This window comes from Hyla sarda, chromosome 1 (genome assembly GCF_029499605.1).
Source record: "Hyla sarda isolate aHylSar1 chromosome 1, aHylSar1.hap1, whole genome shotgun sequence".
Lineage (NCBI taxonomy): Eukaryota > Metazoa > Chordata > Amphibia > Anura > Hylidae > Hyla > Hyla sarda.
Genome location: NC_079189.1, coordinates 588114616 through 588137852, shown reverse-complemented (window position 1 = coordinate 588137852; position 23237 = coordinate 588114616). Strand labels below are relative to the sequence as shown.

At 42.6% G+C, this 23237-nt stretch overlaps 1 protein-coding gene across 1 annotated transcript in view; it reads left to right on the top strand.

Moving 5' to 3' along the window:
* The window catches only part of PLCXD3 (phosphatidylinositol specific phospholipase C X domain containing 3), a 99819-nt gene extending 76930 nt beyond the window's left edge, over window positions 1-22889 (top strand). Inside the window, exon 3 of the mRNA XM_056545932.1 lies at window positions 12420-22889. Coding sequence (XP_056401907.1) covers window positions 12420-12573 — 154 coding nt within the window. The 3' untranslated portion in view covers window positions 12574-22889. The remainder of the gene's footprint in view (window positions 1-12419) is intronic.
* The last annotated feature ends 348 nt before the right edge of the window (window positions 22890-23237 follow it).

The following is a 23237-nucleotide window of genomic DNA, read 5'->3' as shown; positions in this document are numbered from 1 at the left end:
CATTTATTTCTCCATGGGAAGCTGCTGTCTTCCTTGGTTCTGGATTACCAGGAGAACAGTTACTACCCATACTCATTCTGGCTCTGCCAGAGATTGCGACTGGCATCTCCCTTGGCCCTTTTAACAAAACTTGGCACCTTTATTTGTTGTTTTGATATTTTTTGATACTTTTAGTGGTACATATTAAAAATTTTTATTTTTAGCTTCTCCCCACTCTTTTGCACATTAGTTAGTAGATAAATTGTCTTCATTAGCTCACAGTGTTAGAAATCCTCTCAGGGGAAGGGGGCGTGTCCCTCCCTTGTGGTGCTGGGAGGTGATTGGTGTGTGGTCAGAGGGGGGAGTTTCCCTCCCTTGTGGTGGTGGGAGATGATTGGTGTGTCTGCTCATGCAGCCTTGTTCATGAGTCATCTCTTGTCCATGACTCATGGACAAGCCTGGTGCTACTGTAGAACTGGTTAGTGTCCAAGTAGGTATTAAATATTCAAACATTTTTAAACAACCATATTACAAAAAGTCTTACATTTTCCTCAGTTACTATAAGAAAAAAAATCTAATTTTTTGTTGAAAAAAATTCCCTCTCTTTTGGACAGGACTCGTTGCCTTCTGTACTGTCTTTGGATTAACCCCATCCACTTGATCCTTCTAGACACTTATGGGATCAGACAAGCACAATCTGACTTAATCAGCATCTCGAGACTTTGGCCTCCGATAATAGAGAAATAGTGAACGTCTGAACGGGGAAGATGTATTATGTGACTGATGAGCAATTATTTTCAGGCTTGTTGTGCGGACTCTCCGCGGCTATTATGTACGTGTTACACGTCCGCTCAATTACTGCTGTCTGATTACCTTCATCATCGTCCTGACTGGCCGCACGGCTACCGGAGGTTCTCCCTCTTCTGACCTGTCTTTGCAGAGTTAATTTAAAAAGAAAGTGCCAGGCTTCCCGATCATGTGGTATTTTTTAGCAGGGTCAGTAAGAGGCCTTTTATACATTCAGTACATGGTTTATATGCTTGGGTGACTTATCTGTAGAAGAGAAGAAGTCATTAGGAAAACAGCGCAGTTATTTGGTAGCTCGGGCCACTCCGCATGTTGGCGCCGTGTGCCGGCAGCTACGATGTCATCTGGGGAGAAGATTTTTATTACAAAATAGAAAGTAATTTTGCAGAAAAATTGCTAAGTCAGTAAAAACGTATTCCTAGCCGGCGGAAGACGAGGACCGTACGTGTCTGGTGACATTGGAGGAGATGTATCAGTAGTGTTACATCATTATTGTATGAAATGGTGAAAATGATGCAAGTTGCTCCGAGTGTATCAAAATAGTAGGGATGTCCTGATACCATATTTAAGGCCAAGTACTGTTCTTTTTCATTCACCAATAACAATTACCGATACTCTTTAATCTCATGAGACCCTCACTGACACTCATAATTAAGATATGCCCCCAGTAGTTAGGTAAGGAATACCACCTTATTAGGTAGCCTATTAGGTAGGGAACTTTCCCCACTTTTAGGTAGAAGTCCCCAGCAATTTGCTAGTCAGGTAGTTAGGGAACCTCCTATTAGGTAGATGCTCCCATTAAGTTTTTATCCGCCAATAAGTTTCCTCCAAAAGAAAATGAAAAGAATCCCACTTAGGCTGCATTCACATCTCGTTTTGTACATACGGGCGCCGGATCCGGCGGGGGGAGGGGCAAACCGGGTGCTCCCGTACCCCAGCCGGATCAGCCCGTGACTCCATTTACTTTAATGAGCCGACCGGAGACAAAGGGTGACTCCGGTCTGCTCAGTTTTGACTTGTATGCGGTTTTGGACCGGACCTAAAACTGTAGTATACTACGGTTTGAGGTCCGGTCAGGAAACCGCATACGGGTCAAAACTGAGCCTACAGGAGTCACCGTTTGACTCCGGTCGGCAACGGGCGGTTCATTAAAGTGAATGGACTTACAGGCTGATCCGGCTGGGGTACGGGAGAGCCCGGTTTGCCCGGCACCCGTATGTCCAAAACGAGATGTGAATGCAGCCTTACCTTCCATTGGTTCCACACTGTTATCTAAAGTGGTGCAGGTCCCGCACTACTCCGATGTCTAGAAGAAGAAAGAAGGTAGTGCTAGAAAAGTGTCCACCATGTCTGCCAGTTGCATGAACCTTGGGATAGGCCATAAATATCAGATGGAAGGGTCCAACTCCTAAATCCCACACCAGTCAGCTGTACTTATGAGAAAACATTAATCTTTTCATCATTCACAAGTACAGTACCATTTGCAGCGACTGTGTCTGGTACTGCAGCTTACCTACTGGTCTTCTTCACATGTTGGGGTGGCATCATCCCTTTTTTCCACAGTATTTGCTTGATAGGTTTGTACTTGCTTAGTTCACCATTTGTAGGCACCTTTTATCTCATGATATGCTATGGTTTCGAATAGTAGAAAGATTCAGAAGTAGATGCCTTCCCTCAGGTGCTGGACTAGGGGTAGAAGCTTTAGGATGTGTTTTACTTTTTTGCATATGTCATAGGCCTCGAACAAACATTACGATTTGGCAATGTGGCAGCCAAATCTGGCGGGAGAATTTGAAAAACCTGCTGATGGCGGTTTCAATAGTCAGCTAGTGACTCTGGTCGGCCCGTTTTTGGACCATATCAGTTTTTGTTACCGGACTAAAACTGCATGGTTGTCAGTCTGGGAACAAAAACTGATGCGGTACAAAAATTAGCCGACCCATGCTCATTGAAATGTATGGGGTTTGGAGTATGTCCAAATTGTGATGTGAATGCAGCCTTAAAGGGGTTAACCAGGAAAAAACTTTTTTTTTTTTTATATATCAACTGGCTCCAGAAAGTTAAACAGATTTGTAAATTACTTCTATTAAAAAAAATCTTAATCCTTTCAGTACTTATGAGCTTCTGAAGTTGAGTTGTTCTTTTCTGTCTAAGTGCTCTCTGATGACACCTGTCTCAGGAACCGCCCAGTTTAGAAGCAAATCCCCATAGCAAACCTCTTCTAAACTGGGCGGTTCCCGAGACAGGTGTCATCAGAGAGCACAGAAAAGAACAACATTAACTTCTGAAGCTCGTAAGTACTGAAAGGATTAAGATTTTTTAAAATAAGTAATCAAAAAATCTGTTTAACTTTCTGGAGCCAGTTGATAAATAAAAAAAAAATAATTATTTTTCTCTCTGCCTCCCTCACCTAGATGAAGAGAAATACACCAGCACTTAGTGCCTATATTCACTGCAACCTGGTGTTAGAAGGTGGAATCCCATATACCACCTATATGTGGTACTATCAATCAATAATAATGATAAACACTACACAAAGTGGGTATACAGGTACAAAAATTCTGGCAAATGAGTACAGTTATCCCTCAACTTACAATGGCCTCAACATACAATAGTTTCAACATACAATGGTCTTTTTTGGACCATTGTAAGTTGAAACCAGACTCAACATACAATGTTACGGACAGTCCAGATCTGTGAAACGTGTCAATGGCTGGAAGAACTGACCAATCAGAATGGGCAATTTACTGGTAAAACACCTGTATTACTGAAGCGTATGCACCGACTGGTGTCTGGTAGCGCCCTCTACAGTACAGGAGGTATTACATGTTCTGTACTCTTTGCCTGTATTACTGAAGCGTATGCACTGACTGGTGTCTGGTAGCGCCCTCTACAGTACTGGAGGTATTACATGTTCTGTACTCTTTACCTGTACCAGGGTTACCTGCTCCTTTGGACACCAGGTGAGGGCAGTGTCAATGCAATGTCAATGACATCATCATTGCATCATCACTCCTCATCCTCCTCTCCAAACCTCCCTACAGAAGCAGCACATCCTCCATACTTGCCATCTGCCTGCCTCAGTCTGGAGAAATATTTCAGTGAAATGCACTGGAGAGAATAAAGGGAGCCCAGGGTATAGCAAGGGAAAATGGCAAGAGCGCCAGGATCCTCAGTCATAATTTGGATGCACCATTTTTACCAATCCCATTACAATAATGGAAGCGATCATGGTTGTGTTCTTCTTTTCAGCTGTTCCTTAGCATTATCTGCATCTGAGAAAGCTGAGTGGCAGTCATATAACCATCACCACTCTTAAAGGGGTACTCCGGTGAAAACCTTTTTTCTTTTAAATAAACTGGTGGCAGAAAGTTAAACATATTTGTAAATTACTTCTATTAAAAAAATCTTAATCCTTCCTGTACTTACTAGCTGCTGTATGATGACATCACGAGCACAGTTCTCTTTGCTGACGTTATTATAATAATAATAACACTTTATTTATTGTTGTCCTTATTGGGATTTGAACCCAAGTCCCCAGCAATGCAAGGCAGCAGTGCTAACCACTGAGCCACCATGCTGCCCTTAGGATAAATCTGCTACGCATGGTTGCTAAAATGGACAGAGATGTCAGCAGAGAGCACTGTGCTCGTGTTGTCATCAGTGTTCCAAAAAGAAAGGAATTTCCTCTGTAGCATTCAGCAGCTAATAAGTACTGGAAGGATTAAGATTTTTTAATAGAAGTAATTTACAAATATGTTTAACTTTCTGCCACCAGTTGATTAAGGGTACATTCCCACACGGCGTATTTGCTGCTGCGTATTTTATTTTCTCTGTTGAAGTCAATGGGTAGGAAAATACGCAGCACCAAATACGCAGCAAATACGCAGCAAAATACGCCACGTGGGAATGCACCCTTAAAAGAAAAAAGGTTTTCACTGGAGTACCCCTTTAAAATTGATGACCAGTTTTACCAGACTACTGAATGTTCAGCCTTTTTATTTGCACAGTTAATGTTGCCCATTCCTTTAAAGTGTACCTGTTGTTAACAAAATGTTTTTGTATAATGTAGATAATACCATTATATGTATATTTGTAATATACATTGGTTAAAAAAATGTGTTTATTTTTGTCCCTACAGCTATTGCCTGTGTGTCTATGTGGCGTTCAAATACAGGAAGTGTGGGAGGACAAGCAGGGCTCTGTACACTGAGGACAAGCAGGGCTCTGTACACTGAGGACAAGCAGGGCTCTGTACACTGAGGACAAGCAGGGCTCTGTACACTGAGGACAAGCAGGGCTCTGTACACTGAGGACAAGCAGGGCTCTGTACACTGAGGACAAGCAGGGCTCTGTACACTGAGAACAAGCAGGGCTCTGTGCAGTGAGGACAAGCAGGGCTCTGTACACTGAGAACAGGCAGAGCTCTGTACACTGAGGACAAGCAGGGTTCTGTACACTGAGAACAAGCAGGGCTCTGTACACTGAGAACAAGCAGGGCTCTGTACACTGAGGACAAGCAGGGCTCTGTACACTGAGGACAAGCGGGGCTCTGTGCATTGAGGATCTGTGACACGCTCCCGGCTCACACAGCAAGATGATTGACAAGCCAGGAACCTGCACAGAGCCCTGCTTGTCCCGCCCTCACTTCCTGTATTTGGTCTCCTCATAGACACACAGGCAATAGCTGAAGGGACAGCATTTTTTCACCCAAAAATATACAAATTATTTAATCAATGTATATTACAAATATACATATACTGGTATTATCTACATTAAATCAAAAGTTTTTGTTAATGACAGGTACCCTTTAAGAAATACCAACATACCAGCCCAATAAAAAAGGAGCTCTTTGTTTTAGTGCAGACTTTTATAGCATCCTGCATTAGTCAGTAATGGCCGAGAGGAATCATGTAACACAGCAGCGGCTTCTGTAATAATTATAAATTGCCAACAATAGGAGCACTCAGAGTCTCCGGAATCATTGCATGCATAACAGGTTCATGTTGTTTCTGACATTTAGTGCTTGTAATTATGTTATCTTGTTTTTTCATCTAAATACTTTTTATTTTTTTTAGCTTTTCCCCCACATACTCCCACATTCTGTAGCCTGAGTATGGACAAAGATGCTGGTACATAGACAACAAGGCTTATACAGTATGTGAGTGAGGGCAAAATAATGCAGGGCCGATCCTAGCGTATGGACATCTGAAAGATAATCCCCCCCCCCTCTAGGTGGGCGTGGCTATCATATTAACCCCACCCAAATGTTATCACTTTACATACTGCCATCATACTGTTGCTCAACAAATCCTTTAAGGAGACCAATATTACCCACTGTACAGATTACAAATTACCACTACCACATAGCGGCATGAAGCACTATACAGAACCCATATTTCCCCTAAAGAGTGACCAGTATTGGGGTAAATACCAGCACTACACAGGCTCTCCATGATTACTCTCCTATATAGAAACTCCTCATCTATAGTGTTCCAAACAGCAATAATGCCCCCAATGGTACCATGCACAGTAAGAGTGGGTAAGTAGGTGGCCCCAATAGGTAGGCACTTTCCAGTAGGTAGGTCCACCAGTAAGCAGGTAGATCTCCCCAGGAGATAGGTGGATGTTTCCAGTAGCTAGGTCTCCCATTAAATAGGTTTGTCTCACCAGTAGGTAGGTTTCTCCATTACATAGTTAGCCCCCCCATTACATAGGTGCATTTACCCAGTATTTTATGTTAGTGATATTTCCTGCACGGTGGCATTACCATCCTGTATTCACTCAAGTGGGGCTGTGATGCATTTTCTGTACAGCAGGTTGCTAAAGGAGCATCGGTCAGACCCCCACAATCCCAATGTTATGGCATTTCATATTGATGGGAATATCCTTTTAACAGCCTTTTTTCCCCTATTAGTGGTTAACGGGCTTATGCAGGAATAGAAAAACACAGCTAATTTCTTTCAAAAACAGCTCCATGTCTGTCCCCAGGTTGGGTGTGGTTTTACAACTTGGCTCCATTCACTTCAATGGAACTGAGCTGCAGAACCACACCCAACCTGGAGACAGACGGGGAGCAGTTTTTAAAGGAAAACTGTCAACTTTTCCCCCCGCACTAACCAGCGGTACTGGCGGGTAGTGCGGGGGACGCTGATCAGTTTGATGCTTACCGTGCCCGGATCCGCCACGCCGTTCGGCCGTAATCTTCTATTTTCGGTATATGCTAATGAGGCGCTAACTGGCACTCTGACATCAGCGCCGCCTGCCGCAGTGCCGCCCAGCTCATAAATATTTCTCCCCTCCCTCTGCCTCTTCCTATTCTCCCGTTCTGTAATGAAGAGAGAGGGGAGGAATATTGATGGGCGGCGCTGCGGCAGGCTGCACTGACGTCAGAGTGCCAGTTGGCCCGGCCGGTGCCAGTTAGCACCTCATTAGCATATACCGAAAATAGGAGATTACGGCCAAACGGCGCAGCGGATCCGGGCACAGTAAGCATCAAACTGATCAGCGTCCCCCGCACTACCAGCCAGTAGTGTGTGGGGAAAAAGCTGACAGTTTTCCTTTTAAAGAAAGAAGCTGTGTTTTTCTATTCCTGGATAACCCCTTTAAGGTTTTTACAAATGGTTTTGCATGTTTTATACCATTCGGTATTGTCTTTTCCAGAGATCTCTGATAGGGGCATAAGGTACTCCATGTATTTTACTGAAGCAGTTAAAGCCCCAAACTTTGTCTACCACGTGCAAGAAACTACCGCGGTCTAGAAGATCATGGTGGGATCTGTAGTTTTGTAACAGCTCGAGAGTCACTTCGCTGCCCCATGATCCCAACCCTGCTGGGTCTTGTAGTGTGTTGTCTACCACTTATTACATTGATCGTTGTAAAGTCTCCTTCAAGTAATTCCCAAGTTTTAAATTTGCCAGCATGGCACAAAGAATTGTTGGTATAAATAAAATGGAGCCAAGGGTAGAAACAGGTGAAGCCGGCACTACGGGCTGCGGGGATCAGTTTACACAAACAGGAGGAGTAATCTGTGCTGTGGTCCGGATAGTAAATGGTTGTGACAGGTGGTGCTCAGTTAAGGCAGGTGTAAAGTCCAATACAGTAAGAGATAGGGATGGCACTCACCAGTAAACTGTTTTACACAATTAACTGCTTCCTCTATCCGGTGCGCTCAGCGTACCGGCTAGAGGAACCACTTAATTGTGTGAAACAGTCTGTCCCGGTGCCCCCCACCATTCATTCTCCTACCTGCTTTGGGATGATGTGAATTAATAAAGAAGAAAAGCTTACTGGTGAGTGCCGTCCCTATCTCTTACTGTATTGGTCTAAATAAAATGGAGATGTTGGATTTCAGTGGATGAGAAAGAAGTAGAGTAATGTCAATGACTGCTCTCCAGTTTATAAAGGACAATCCCTACTTTTTCGAAGGGCCCCTTGACACCAAGCTGATTAATTATAGAGGGGCCCCCTGCTCAACCCTCAGCCATCAGCTGTAGTCTGTTGGGAAACCTGGCAGTAAGTGTTCAGTTTCTCTGCAGCACCACCGGAGGTGAAATTAGGCATTACACAGTGTCCATTCTGGACAGCTCAGGTCCTCCAAAGCAAGCGACACCCATCACAACTGCTCTCTTCTCTATAGATGAGAATCCTAAACTGATTACAATCCCCCCCCCCACAAACTCCAAATGCAATAATAGGGTATATGCACATTTTATCTAAACTGGACAACACCTTTAAACCCAAATATAAGTATTTTTTTATCCTTTGACCTGAAGACTTAAAAACATTGCTTGAGGCAGGCCTTAAAGGGGTACCCTGCCCCTAGACATCTTATCCCCTTTCCAAAGGATAGGGGGAGGGGATATCTCCCTGCTGCACCCTGCGTTCGTTTAGCTCATCGGGTGCAGCGTCGGAGGCTTGTGGCATCACGGCCGCACCCTGCTCATTGCAAGTCTATGGGAGGGGGCGTCATGCCCCCTCCCATAGACCTGCATTGAGGGGGCATGGCTGTGACGTCACAAGTGGGGAGCCTCCGCCCCGCATTGCCAGTCATCCGGAATGGAGCGAAGTTTGATCCTAGGGGATAAGATGTCTAGGGGTGGAGTACCCCTTTAAAGAAATATACATTATTATAGAACACTAGGTGGCAGAGCAGTCCTTACTGTTTCTTTGCAGGACACTTTTATAACCTATTGATTCTCTCACTACTTTCCATATATGATGTCGCCAGGACCGTTGGTGTCAGGTTTAGACCGCCAAAGCTAGTTAGATAGTTACAGTCTGCATATACCTTTGTGTAAATTTCCCAATATATTGCGCTATCTGTTTTGTTTTCATCTTGCGGTACATTGGCCCCGGATTTATCAATTTGTCTAAGACAAAAATGAGTCAGATTTTTGTCTAGAGTCTACCCCGAGTGCTTCCAGCAAGTAGCCTGCAGGCCAAAGATCTCTAGTGGTAACCGCACCTAGGGCCGGATCATCATTGGAGCTTTGGGATCTCCAGCTCCAGGCCCTGCACTGTTCAGGCAGCCGGGAGTCCTACCTTAGCCTCTGAGGCTGCAGATCCTCTGGCGTTAATAGAGCCTCCCTGTAGCAGGCTCTATCAATTGAGCACAGAGCACATGGACCAATGCAGTTTAATTGTTGGGGGGGGGGGGGGGGGGGGAGGTTGCAACAGGTCCAGAATTTGGCAGAGGGCAAAGCATAGTTATGGCAGAAGGGCAGAAGCATAGTTATGCTTCTGATATCTGCCTTGCCGCCACTTAAAATTGGTGCTGCGGCGACAACGCCACCATCTTGCAGCCAATTCGATCACCATGTCATGTCTGTAGAAAGTGAAACAGGGCCTCATGTTCGTGTTTTGCCTAAGGCCGGATCATCATTTGAGCTTCAGAAGCTCCAGCTCCAGGCCCTGCACTGTTCAGGCAGCCAGGAGGCTCACCTTAATCTCCGAGGCTGCAGATCCTCTGGCATTGATAGAACAGGCTCTATTAATTGAGCGCAGAGCACATGGATCAATGCAGTTCAATTATAAGGAGGGGGGGTATGCAACAGGTCCAGAATTTGCCATGTGGACCACAGGACCTCCCAGTTTAGGAGCATAGTTATGCCCCACATCTGCCCCACTCTTGCCGCCAATTCGATAACCATGTAATGTTCAAGTTTCACCTAAGACCTCACAAAATCTAGAGCCGCCTCTGCCTGCCTCCTACATGGATCCTACAAGGGTTACTGGGCCATTAGATATGAAAATGACTGAACATTATCCATACTACAGGAGTGCTTCTAGGTAGTGTGAATTCTTATAGGTTTCTTACATTTTTTTTTCTTCTAGCCTATAAAATTTTCAAGTGTTTATTTAGGCATCTCACGCAAAGAAGAGGACAATGAGTTTCAATAGAGGCCATGAAACGTTGGATTGAATGTATTAGCGGCGCTCTCATGGGGCTCGTGGGTTTAGGCTCCACTACTTCTATTCTCCACAGGATTTTATACTATTGGAATAGCATCAGGCTGTGGGCTATGTGGATGATAGGAAAAGTGGGTTTTCATGAATTACAAATATATTCATGACATCAGACGTGTGCCATATAAGAGATAGGAGAGCGATTTTATGTTTTGTGTATCATTTGGGTTTGGACATATGTATGTGATATATAGATAATATACTATACTGTGTGTGTATATGAGATACGGTGCGTTCAGAAAGTCTTCAGACCCTTTCACATTATGTTATGTTGATCCTTGTGCTAAAATACCCTCAATGCCCCATAATGACAAAGAGAGAACAGAATATTAGAAATCTTTGCTACTTTATTGAAGAGGAAAAATTATAATCTTGCAGTGACATAAGTATTCATACCCTTCACTCAGGACTAAGTTGAAGTCCATTTGGCAGTGATTCCAGTCTCCAGTCTTCCTGGGGATGAGGCCAAAAGGTTTACACACCTGAATCTAAGGATTTTCCGCCATTCTTCTCTGTGGAGGGAGGATGACCATTGGTGGAAGCTATTTTAACCCCTTAACGACAATGGACATCAATAAACGTCAAGGTGCCGTGGTACTTAACGCACCATGACGTACATTTACGCTCCGCCATGACCCCGGTAATAGGTAATGCCTCGCCAGTAATGGGTTATGAGTTAAGGAGGAAAAAACTAAAATGCAAAAATATAATTGGCTTGGTCCTGAAAGGGGTTATCCAGAAAAAAACTTTTTTTTTATGTATCTCAACTGGCTCCAGAAAGTTGAACAGATTTGTAAATTACTTCTATTAAAAAAATCTTAATCCTTTCTGTATTTATGAGCTGCTGAAGTTGAGTTGTTCTTTTCTGTCTAAGTGCTGTCTGCTGACACCTGTCTCGGGAACTGTCCAGAGTAGAAGCAAATCCCCATAGCAAACATCTTCTACTCTGTGCAGTTCCCGAGACAAGCAGAGATGTCAGCAGAGAGCACTGTTGCCAGACAGAAAAGAACAACTCAGCAGCTGATAAGTACTGGAAGGATTAAAAAATTTTTTTTATCAAAGTAATTTACAAATCTGTTTAACTTTCTGGAGCCAGTTGATATAAAAAAAATTTTTTTCCTGGAATACCCCTTTAACGCCAAAATGGGCCTCATCCTTAAGGGGTTAAAGAGGTACTCTGCCCCTAGACATCATATCCCTGTCCAAAGGGTAAGATGTCTAGGGGAGGAGTACCCCTTTAAGGTCTCTCCAGAGATGTCCCATTGGGTACAAGTCAGGGTGTCAGGGCTATTTTTGTGAGATGTAACCTGTGTTTTCTCCTTGTGAGCTTAGATTTGCTTTGGACTTGATAAAGGGAGGAATCCCGAAAGCTTCTCTACAAAATGCTGTTAGTCCAATAAAAAAGGTATTACAAGATACTGCAACATTTTATGATTTGCATCTGCATCACTGGACTAATACGGCTACTCAAATTTACTATATATATATATATATATTTTAATTCAACTGGTTCCAGAAACAGATTTGTAAATTACTTCTATTTAAAAACCTTAATCCTTCCAGTACTTATCAGCTGTCAGGTCATCAGACCCATGGTTGGCCTTGGACTTCCAGCAATAATACATTATAAAATAAATCTGTTTTTAAAGGGGTACTCCGATGGAAAACTTTAAAAAAAAATTTTTTATCAACTGGTGCCAGAAAGTTAAACAGATTTGTAAATCACTTCTATTAAAAAAATATTAATCCTTCCAGTACTTATCAGCTGCTGTATACTACAGAGGAAGTTGTATAGTTCTTTTCTGTCTGACCACAGTGCTCTCTGCTGCCACCTCTGTCCATGTCAGGAACTGTCCAGAGCAGGATAGGATTGCTATGGGGATTTGCTCTTGCTCTGGACAGTTGCTGAGACAGACAGAGGTGGCAACAGAGAGCACTGTGGTCAGACAGAAACGAACTACACAACTTCATCTGGAGCATACAGCAGCTGATAAGTACTGGAAGGATTAATTGACAAATCTGTTTAACTTTCTGGTACCAGTTGATTTTAAATAAATTGTTTTCCCCTTTAAGTCTTAAAAATTTGCATATGTGCAATGTGAATGTTGCCTTATTGTCATAAAATCCTCTGACTGACGTGTATGTTGTTGTTGCTTCCTCTGCAGCGCTCTTCCCTCCATGATGCAGTGGGTGCGGACGCAGAAGCCGGGTGAAAGCGGGATCAATATCATAACGGCGGATTTTGTAGAGTTAGGGGACTTTATCAGCACCGTCATCAAGCTTAATTATCTGCTGGACGAAGAAGACAACACTACTTGATGACAGCGCAAGAATCCTTCTCCAAAAACATGAAATGCTGCAGTGTAATTTGTCTTAGCGATGTTTTATTGTACAACACAGAACTACTAATTTCTCAATCTCCATATGGCTTGGGTCCGTTATCCAGAGGTTACATGAAGGTCGTTTCATTCCCAATCTTATAAAACGAGCACGGAAAATATTAGAGTATAAGTCCATCATTGGTCTCCCGCCCAATCTGCAGAGATCGGTAGAAAAGGACGCAGCTCACGCTGGACGGTACATGCCCAGTAAGTTCTGTGCACATGCCTTTTTCTGATAACCGGGACTTGTGCACGGAACTTGCTGGGTGTTGTATCGGTTGCCTCGGCAACTGTACCACTGTGTCTCTTCGTGGCAATCTTTGCCGGTTGGGCGAGAGACACTGACAGTTTAAAGGGGTACTCCACTGCCCCAGTGTTCCAAACATTTTGTTGTGACGTCACGTCATGCCCCCTCAATGAGGGGGCATGGCCGCGATGTCACCACCCCGCTGCCCGCACCCAGCGTTCGGAACAAAATGTTCCAAACACTGGGGCAGTGGGGTACACCTTTAAAGGGGTTGGACAGGATTTCAAACACATGACTGCCTTCTTCCAACCCCCCCCCAAAAAAACAGCGTTACACCTGTGTGCAGGATTTGTGTATATTGCAGCTCAGCTCCATTCACCTGAACGGAGCTGTAATACCAGACCCAACCTATAGACAGAGGTGCCGCTGTTTTTGAAAAGAAGCCAGATGTGTTTTTCTTATCCTCTATAACCCCTTTTAGTGAGAGGAGGGGTTCACTTATATTTGTTATTTCATGAAATTGTGTAGTATATGTAGCACACTGAGCTCTATGGGGACTGCCGCGGCCAGTGCATTGCCACATTGCAGCCCATAGAGATGTCCCTCAGAGGTGGGCACAGTGTGGCAGATGTGGCGCTGCCATTCTGCAGTCTGGACAACCCTAAACTACAACATGGTTGTAGGTATAAGTTACATTATGTATTGCAAGACTGGGCTGCTGAATGAGGACATTATAGAGCAGTCAACCCTCCAGAAGGATCTGGCATCGGACTGATACTGCGCATGTCGTGTGTGTGTGTATATAAGAGGCTGCGTGTTACTTGTTTCTTCTGGTATTGGATGGATTTTGTATAGAAATTCATATATATATATTTTTTTTTTGGCCCGATGTGAGAAGTTTCATTTTTAATCGATCTAATGCTAGGTGTCTGGGCTCCTATTTGAGTCATAAAGAAGCTCATGTATGATGTCACTGGCTTGTTACATTTTTAACACTGTGTCTTGTATGAAATTAAGATTTACCTTGAAAATGGGTTGTCCGTGATTAGAAAAAGATGGCTGCTCTTTCACCCCAAAAAAAAACAGCGCCACAAGCGTCCGCAGTTTGCGTGTGGTACTGCCGGTTAGCCGCATTAACTTCAGTGGAGCTGAGCAGCAATACCAAGAACAATGGAAACGTCTGGTCATGTTTTTGGAAGAAAGAAAGAATGTTTTGTTTTTTTCCTGGACAACTCTTGTAAGGAAGTATTTTCCATGTTACTTCTTAAGCCTCGAAAAAATTGAGCATTAGATGGGTCCTAGTTTAAAACTAGCAAGTTGGGGTGGACAATTGGGCATTTGCACGGAGGCCTTCGGATTCTTAAAGGGGTACACCACTGCCCCAGTGTTCGGAACATTTTGTTCCGAACGCTGGGTGCGGGCTGCTGGGGTCGTGATGTCATGGCCACGCCCCTCGTGACGTCATGGCATGCCCCCTCCCATAGACTTGCATCGAGGGGGCGTGGCCGTGACGTCACGACCCCCGCAGCCTGCAACCAGCGTTCGGGACAAAATGTCCCGAATGCTGAGGCAGTGGAGTACCCCTTTAAGGGTCTCCTGATGATGGTATTTCCAGAAGACCCCTACTCATATTATGTACTAATGCCGACAACCCTAAGCCACCCAGTACCAACTTAAGTTGTTTGTTAGGACTATGTGATGGGGCTTCTAAAACTCTGGATCTATTATTTTGGGGTGGTAAATGTAAAATTGGTGGGTTCACATTGATACCACTAGGTTAAGTTTAAATTTATTAGACTAAAGCTGGCCATACCCAATATATTCATGCCAGCCGCCCCTGTCGATCTATATAGGGTTGTCCTGATTCAGATGTTGTTGAAGAGAAGAGTCGAGCGTGTTGGATAGCAGCACTTCCAAACGATTATGTCCTTGGAGAGATAAGCCGCTGCCAGTGAAATCTTGCAGCGGCCTTCTCCACTCTTCCCATTCAGAACATATGCACGCTTGGCCTAAGAGAGATGATGGCGTTTCAGATAGCTGTTGGCCAAACAAGCAACTGCTATTGGAAATGTGTGGTCAAAGTTAGCTCTACTCCCCACGTAAGGGTTTCCTGAATAGTAGTTTTACTATACCTGTAATATACTTCTTTGATTTCAGTCCGGACTGGGTCACGTGACCCAGCATCTCCTCTTCTGGTAGCACTGTCATTTATTAAGACACCTGACCTTGTTATTCTGGCTGCCTCGGCCCATGGTTAAGTCAACATAGCTGCCTTCACGTACATGGGCCAGGTCTAGCATTGTTTTTAACAGAACGCATGTATGCATAACAGGCTGCGCATACGCAGTCAGGAAACTCCTGTTGAGGCCCATGTACGTGATGTACGCGTGTACTCTTTGTAATCAAAGAGATGTCCTGGGCAGAAGAGGAATATGTAGTTCAAGCCTTATGACACACCATAAATCTGGAAGTTATAAAGGGCGGAGAGGGCAAAAAAAGGTAACAACAACAAAAATAAAAAAAAATGGACTCTCAGCCTTGACACTCTCTCTCGTGTACACAGCAGGAACTAGGCCCTGCCCCCACCTCCTTTTTTCTGTCTTAGTCTCATCATATCCAGCTGGGGCAAGGAAAAAATAGGAAAAAAAAATACTTACCTAGCCCTGTTCCCCTGCAGCTCCTTTTCACCTCCATCTGATCCCCCAATCTTCTGTCTTCTTCCTGCTCAGAGCAGAACCTGTCAGGTCAGCCAATCTCTGGCTGCAGCTGTGTTCCAGCTCCGCTGGGGACCAGACGGATGCACACAGGAGCTTCAGGGAAGCGGGGCTAGGTAAGTATAGTTTTTTTTTTGTCCCCGGCCCAAGCAGGATATGAAGTTTTGCAAGATGCTGGATAACCTCTTCTGAAACACCCCTTTGTTGATCTGTTGTGAATAAAGAGACTGTTGGCAAATATGTAGCCATCTCCTTAGTTTAGTATTGAAGTGTTTTGAGTGTACCTGAATTTTTTTAGACCATTGTTCCCTATTGTGTGGCTCCTCAGCTGTTGCACAGCTACAATGCACAACCTTCAGCTGCCAGAGCCCAATGGGAGTAGTTGTAGTTTCGGAGCACCAGGTTGGGAAAGAATGATGCAAACCATGCTTGTTGACTTTCTAATGTTTTGTGACATCCATCAGCAATCGATATCATGCCTTGAATATAATTCATGAACTTAGAGCTCAGTATTTAAAATGCAAAAAATACATCAACTTTTATATTTCAAGGCTGAAAGACAAGAACTAAAACGTTCGAAATAGTTGTAAACGCTCATGATACACTTTATTTATTTTTGGATATAGGTAAATTAATCTAATGCTTCATATAATAGTTCATGACCAGGCATGTTGCTTCCGCCACCATAACACAGCTTTATTGGCAATAGCAAAAACTGTCTGCTTGGAGCCACCACTAGGGGGAGCTCACTGTAAATAAATGTATTCATCGCCCATTGAGTTAAGTAAAACCAAAAAAAAAATAATAATCTGTTTGCAGGAAACACCCCCTATTGGTAGCTGCAGTCAGATCGAATTTTACTGTTAACTTTTGCAGTGTCAATGCAACCGAGGGATATGAAGGTCCGGACCCCTATTAAAACATATTATTAAAGGAGCTATCCAGGAATAGAAAAGCAAAGCTAATTTCTTTCAAAAACGTGTCTGTCTCCAGGTTGGGTGTGGTTCTGCAGCTCAGTTCCATTGAAGTGAATGGAGCCAAATTGTAATACCACACCCAACCTGGGGACAGACATGGAGCTGTTTTTGAAAGAAATTAGCTCTGTTTTTCTGGATAACCCCTATAAAATAGACCTAAAAAGTAAATGATGTTTATGGTTGAAGACTACTTATATTTAGCACTGCATTCAATACACACTTTTGCACTGATTCATTGAACATTTGGAGGCCACAGCCTCTCAGGACGCACTTTTAGTGCATATGCAGAACATCTACATTGGAGACGTATGCATTTAGCGGTCTATGTACTATAAGCATAGCTACTGGGGGAGGGGGGGGCAGTGGCTAAGGTTGCACATGCCCGGGTCCAGATACTTAAAAAGGTGATGTGATTAAAGGGATATTCGGGGACACAGGACACGGCCGTTGGTAAGCATGTCCATTACTGTATGACACCTAATTACTAAAGTCACCTTATGTTAGATAACCTCTTTAAAGAGTACCTGTCATGATCTTGTTAAATGTTATAATCCTCCCAGGTCACTGCCCCCATCATGATAAACCACCCCCTGCCTTTATTTTTATAATTTATTTGTTTTCTACCTTGATATTGCTCTGTATTTTCTTCTCAGTCTCAGATTCACAGACTGGGAAAGGGCGTTCCCCAGCAGGCGTGACATCATCTGAAGCCATAGAGGGGAGAACTTCCTCCCTCACTCTGCTACACACAGCCCAGAGCAGTGTGAGATGAGCTGTGATTGGCTAAGGCTGCACACACACCCCTCAGCATTTCCTGATTTTGGACTTCTGCCAGGCCAGCAGGAGTCCAAAGTCTGTGCAAGAGATGGGGGGAAATTTGCTCTGGACAAGTAGGGAGACACCTAGTGGCAGCTTTTTTAAACACAAATGAAACATAAAAAACTTCATTAATTTTTTTATTTTTTTTTACACAAAGAACATTATAAAGATTTTTTATTTACCATAAGGAGTGCAATAGCAAAAAATAGTTTTAATGAGAGTGCCCATTTAAGGGGTGTTAGAGAGTGTCTTCTACAGAGTTCGCACTAGGACCTGGAACTTGCACTGGAACTCCGGTGCAGATGGTATTTCACAAAATATGAAGACATTGATAATCTACGGCAGTGGTCTCCAAACTTTGGACCTCCAGATGCAGGGTGGTGTAGTTCTGCAACATCTGTAGGTCCACAGTTTGGAGACCACTTATCTACAGTAACCTGGACAACCCTTTTAAGCTCCACTTTTGACTGCACTCTAGTAAGATTTACCAGAGGAGATTACATTGTTCTCACAGACATCTTTATTTTAATAAATTTACATACGTAGAATATTATGCACCAAGGTAAAAAAAATTCTTGTGGGACCCAAACCGCTACGAAACCATATAGGTGCTTTATAAAATATCTATGCATTGAGACCCTGGGAAAAGGACCGAAAAAAGTGTTTCTCCCATTTCCTGATACATAGTCATATTATATTTCTACAACATCATTAATATTTTTACAGTAGCATACAGTTCAATATTAGTTATGTATATATACACGTGCAGTCAGCTCCCCCTAGTGGTGGCAGAATGCAGTCAGAATTCTATGAGCTGACAGTGATAGTGTGAAGTAGAAAATTTGGAGCTCGGCAAATACTATAGTCGTAGCTATTTTGTCACAGGACCTTGTCATTTCTGCGTACATCCCTTCCCCTGTAAAATATAAAGCGGTAATAGAGACTTGGTTAGAACAGAGGTGGTTTCGGTTTCATTTTTGCTCTTTTACATAGCCGCCTGGGTATTATACCCGTGCAGTACTATTCTTGTCGTCAAACCCAACCATCCCATTATATATCAGTGGGCTCCATCAAGCACCCTCGGGATCTGGTTCGGAGTTGTGGTTTCGATTAGGCTCATACGTAGAAGGTGTTCATACACCTAGGGGGGAGATTTATCAAAACCTGTCCAGTGGAAAAGTTGCCCATAGCAACCAATCAGATTGCTTCTTTCATTTTTCAGAGACCTTTTCAAAACTGAAAGAAGCGATCTGATTGGTTACTATTGGCAACTCAGCAACTTTTCCTCTGGACAGGTTTTGAGAAATCTCCCCCCCCCCCCCCCCCCCCCAGTGTTTTCTTTTGTACATACAACAGTACCAAGCATCTTTATATACCAGGACAAGAGTGCGGCTGCTATCCCCACCCCCCATGCCCCCCCTCCCCCATTGTGCCCTCTATAGAAGTATAAACATACAGCACCCCTAATGAAGATATTATTGTATATAGCATATATTAAACACAAAAAAGATCAGTAGGTTCTTGGTCCTGACACCGCCGGTGAATTTCTGCTCATCTTTTGGTTCATCCTTTTTCGCGTTGCCAGAGTAGAGTTTTGGAACAGAGGCTTTGAGGTCCCAAAGTGTAAAGGTGCCGCCAGATCTACCATATGTGTCTCCTGCCAAAGTTTACATCTGGCAGTAAAAGAGTCAGTGTCTGAAACTCTATGACTGGAGTCTAGAGATTTGGGCCTCCTGACTTTTATCTAAGCTGTATCTAAGCTGGTCATCTGGTCTTTTGCATCATTGCACATTTGCCTTTAGCAGTGGTCTCCAAACTGTGGCCCTCCAGATTACAAAACTACAACTCTCAGCATGCCCGGACAGTGCATGCTGGGAATTGTAGTTTTGAAAGACCTGGAGGGCCACAGTTTGGAGAACATTGACCTATAGCATGGACCATGCCTTACATCCATCGTACACGTGTGACATACATGGTGGCTCCATAATTGAAAAATTTGCCCATTGACAAATAGTTAATATTCAGACAAGCGATCATCTCTACTTCCAGCTTAATAGTCTTTATTATTTTTCTCGAGAAGTTTAAAAAAATTTGTACTATATAAAAAAAATTCTTGACTTTTTTTTTACTATAGTTTCAAATTCCCAATTTTTTTGTTTTCTTAACAATTTTTTACTTAAAAAATGTAGTATTCGACAAAATGCCTTATACTAAAATAAATAACTGGATGCAGTCAGAAGAAATTTTTCTGAAGTCTTCTTTTTTTTTATTATGTCTATATTAAAACTGCGCAAAACTTAACATTTGAGTCCTATCCTTGTGAATGTAACTTGTAAATCTGTGTTCTGCATTTCGTTTGAACTTAATTTCTGTATATTTTGTAAAATAATTTGACAATTTATTTTTTTATCATTTGGAATTTTATTTAAGATCTTAACTTTTGTTTTCTTGTAAAAAAAAAAAGCATTTTATGCGATTATGAGTTATAGACTCTTAAAGAGCACAACACCGTGAAAAGAAAATTGAATATTTGTTCTTAAAATGTATATAGATATTTCACTTCATTTCTGTTTAGTTCTATTGAATATATTTAAAATATAATAAGACATTTCTCTGCACAACTGGGAAGATTAGAGGGGATGGCAAATTGTCACCCAAAAACAGATATAACAAAGAAATAACTAATTAGAATTTACAAGGAGTACTGATATTTAATAATTCCATTCTGAGTAATTTCTTAATATTTATTTATAAGGTCAGAGTGTTGTTTTTTCTGAAATATAGCTTCAAATCCTCTGTCTAGACATATAGTTACATGATAAAAATGTTGCTACCTTCAATCACCTTTAGGGGGAGTTTAGAAGCTTACTGCATACAGAGTTACCATTCAGTTCTGTGTATAATTTGTCTACAGCTAGCTCCTAAGCTCCCCCTAGTGGTGACTGCAGGCAGGAAGAATGTTGTCATTTAACTATATGGCTATGCAGCAGATTCAATCCTCTTTATCAAGAAAAATGGAGCTTCATCTGCTATATAAGATGTGCAAGGAGACCTAAAAATATATGATGATAAAAATAACAGACATACTTTAACTTTAAGGGGAAGTGTTCTTTAAACTTTTTTTCTGTGCTTCAGAACATTTTATTATTCTTTAATTCGAAAGAAGAAAATGTAAGATATTTCATGAAGAACATGTGGCCTATATTTTTTGTGAATGTTTCTGAGTTGATCTTTAAGAAACTATTGTTACAGTAAAAGTGTTTTAACTGTTTTTCTATTCTTTGCACTCATTTTGATCATGTCAAGTCCCATTATAAAATATGTCAAAGAAAAATTGTGTTTTTTTTTTCTCAACTTACTATTTAGATTTTTGTTTTATTTAAATTTTTTTTTTAAATGGATTTAATTTATTGTTGCCATCTTGTTGTTTGGATATTGCTGACTATCATTCGGGAAAAACAAAGTCACCTTCATGATGCCATCAGGAAAAAAAAGATACTTTATGCAGTACGATGTTTTGGGTTTTGTAAGTTCTCTTGTGTCGTTTTGTACATATGACGATAATATATTTTTGTCCAATGGAGAAAGCAAATGTAAAAACAAAGAAAAGGTTAGTCTTGTTGATCCTGCCTTAAAATATGGACTTATTGTGGATGCTCTGCGAGTACAGTTAGTGTGCAGAAACCTACACCCTTTAAGGAAACATGAAATGAAAGCTGTAAAATTTAAACGAGACAAAAATATGTTTAAAAAAAAAATTTTTTTTTTAACATGTGGCTTTTCCTAAAATTCCGAACAGCCTTACAATGCAACTGTCAATTGAAATTGCGCTAGTAAACGGGCCACACAGTGTACAAGTGACAAGTGGGATACCTGGATATTGCAGTCATACTTTTGTCATTTTCTATAGTAGGTTTATTTCTTGAAAAATGTTTTATAGATGAAGAGGCCTGGTTTGGTGTCTGCTATGCATCGGGGCTGCAGCGCCTATCTCTTTTAGGTCAAGGCATCTAATGTGTGTCTATGAAAAACACATACAATAGTCCCAATATACATTCGTCCCAACTTACAATGGTCCCAACATACAATGGTCCCAACATACACCGGTCTTAAAGGGGTACTCCGGCGCTAAGACATCTTATCCCCTATCCAAAGGATAGGGGATAAGATGCCTGATCGCGGGGGCGGGGGGGGGGGCGCCGCTGGGGACTACCGTGATCTTCCACACCGCACCCCGTTAGAATCAGCCCCCGGAGCGTGCTCGCTCCGGGTCTGATTACTGGCGATCACGGGGACGGAGCATAGTGATGTCATGGATCCGCCCCCATGTCACGTCACGCTCCACCCTCTAAATGCAAGCCTATGGAGGGGGCTTGACAGCTGGATAGGGGATAAGATGTTTTAGCGCCGGAGTACCCCTTTAACATACAATGGTCTCAACATGCAATGGTCCAAACATACAATGGTCATCCTGGAACCGATTAATAATGTAACTTGAGGGATCACTGTACACCGTGTGGCCCATTCGCTAGCGCAATTTCAAGTGACAGTTGCACTTTACGATAGTGGGTTTGTACCTAAGAACTGACTGTAATAAATACTGTAGCGATGTAGCACAATGTACCTGGCTAATAAGCACAAACATACAGTGTTGTAGTGAGAAGCACATTACGGTATTGGTGCAGTCGGGAAAAGAGTTTCATATAGAGGAACAGGAAGGCTGTCTGGGCATACTTAGAAATGTAATTTTGCAGTAGCTGGAGGCACACTGGTTGGGAACAATGGTATAGTGGGTTCGCCAACTAGAAGGGAATCACTCGGTGGAGGATCTGGTCAGGCCAGGCATTACATGAACAGCCATTCTTTTTAATGGCCACATGTAATACCACATTTCCACTGTAGTGGCCGCTGCAGTATAAATGAGGGGCCGACAACAACCTCCTTCTGCAAAGTCAGCTGGGGATCTCAGGTGCCAAACAGTTTGTCGTTCCAAAGACCATATAAAACAGAGAAGTTTATACATTTTAGGATTCTATTTTTAATTATTACCCGTGTTACATCAGATTAAAAAAAGTTCCAGAATAATTCACACTTTACTTTTTTTTTTCATATCTGGATAACTGAATGGACACACGAAGGTATTTGCAAAGCATCACATTTTGAAATCCGAATTTTTTGTCCCTTGGCCTCTTAGTGGTGAATTGCCTTGGCGTTCGATTTCCTTTGTCTCGTGAGTAATATTTCGATGGCCGTCCGTATGAGTTCACGCTTGAATGTGAGTGTCTGTCTCTGGTAAAACAAGGCTGTGCCTTTTCTTTAGGAGCAAGTATGTGTGTGCTACAAAATGTAAGTGTAAAACAAAAATCAACAAAAAAACAACAACAACATCATCATCATTATGGAATAATATCTGTGAATTTCTATGATGAGAATGTGCATTAAATGTAACAATTTGTATTCAGTGAAAAGTCTCAATAAACTTGGTACTTGTAGCTTCCGGTCCCTGTGCTGAGTGTTTCATGTGACGAAAGATAAGACTTATTTTTAGGGTTAGGGGAATGGAGGGGATTAGTGTGCTAGGGGGTGTGATGCAGGGCAGATGGAATTACCCTAGAGACAGATGGCATTTACCCCTTGTGTTCGTGACGCCAGGGCGTGGTTTATCCTCAATACCACCCGAAGGTATACTGCTGGATCCTGGGCTAGGTATGGGGGCAATAATGACTCTGACACCAAGTTACGGAACAACGGTAGCTTTACGGAGTTATGCAGGTGGAATAGTCTATACAGCTTAGCCAGGCTCACGGAGGTGACCAATGACTTGAGAGACCTTAGGGCTTGCTGG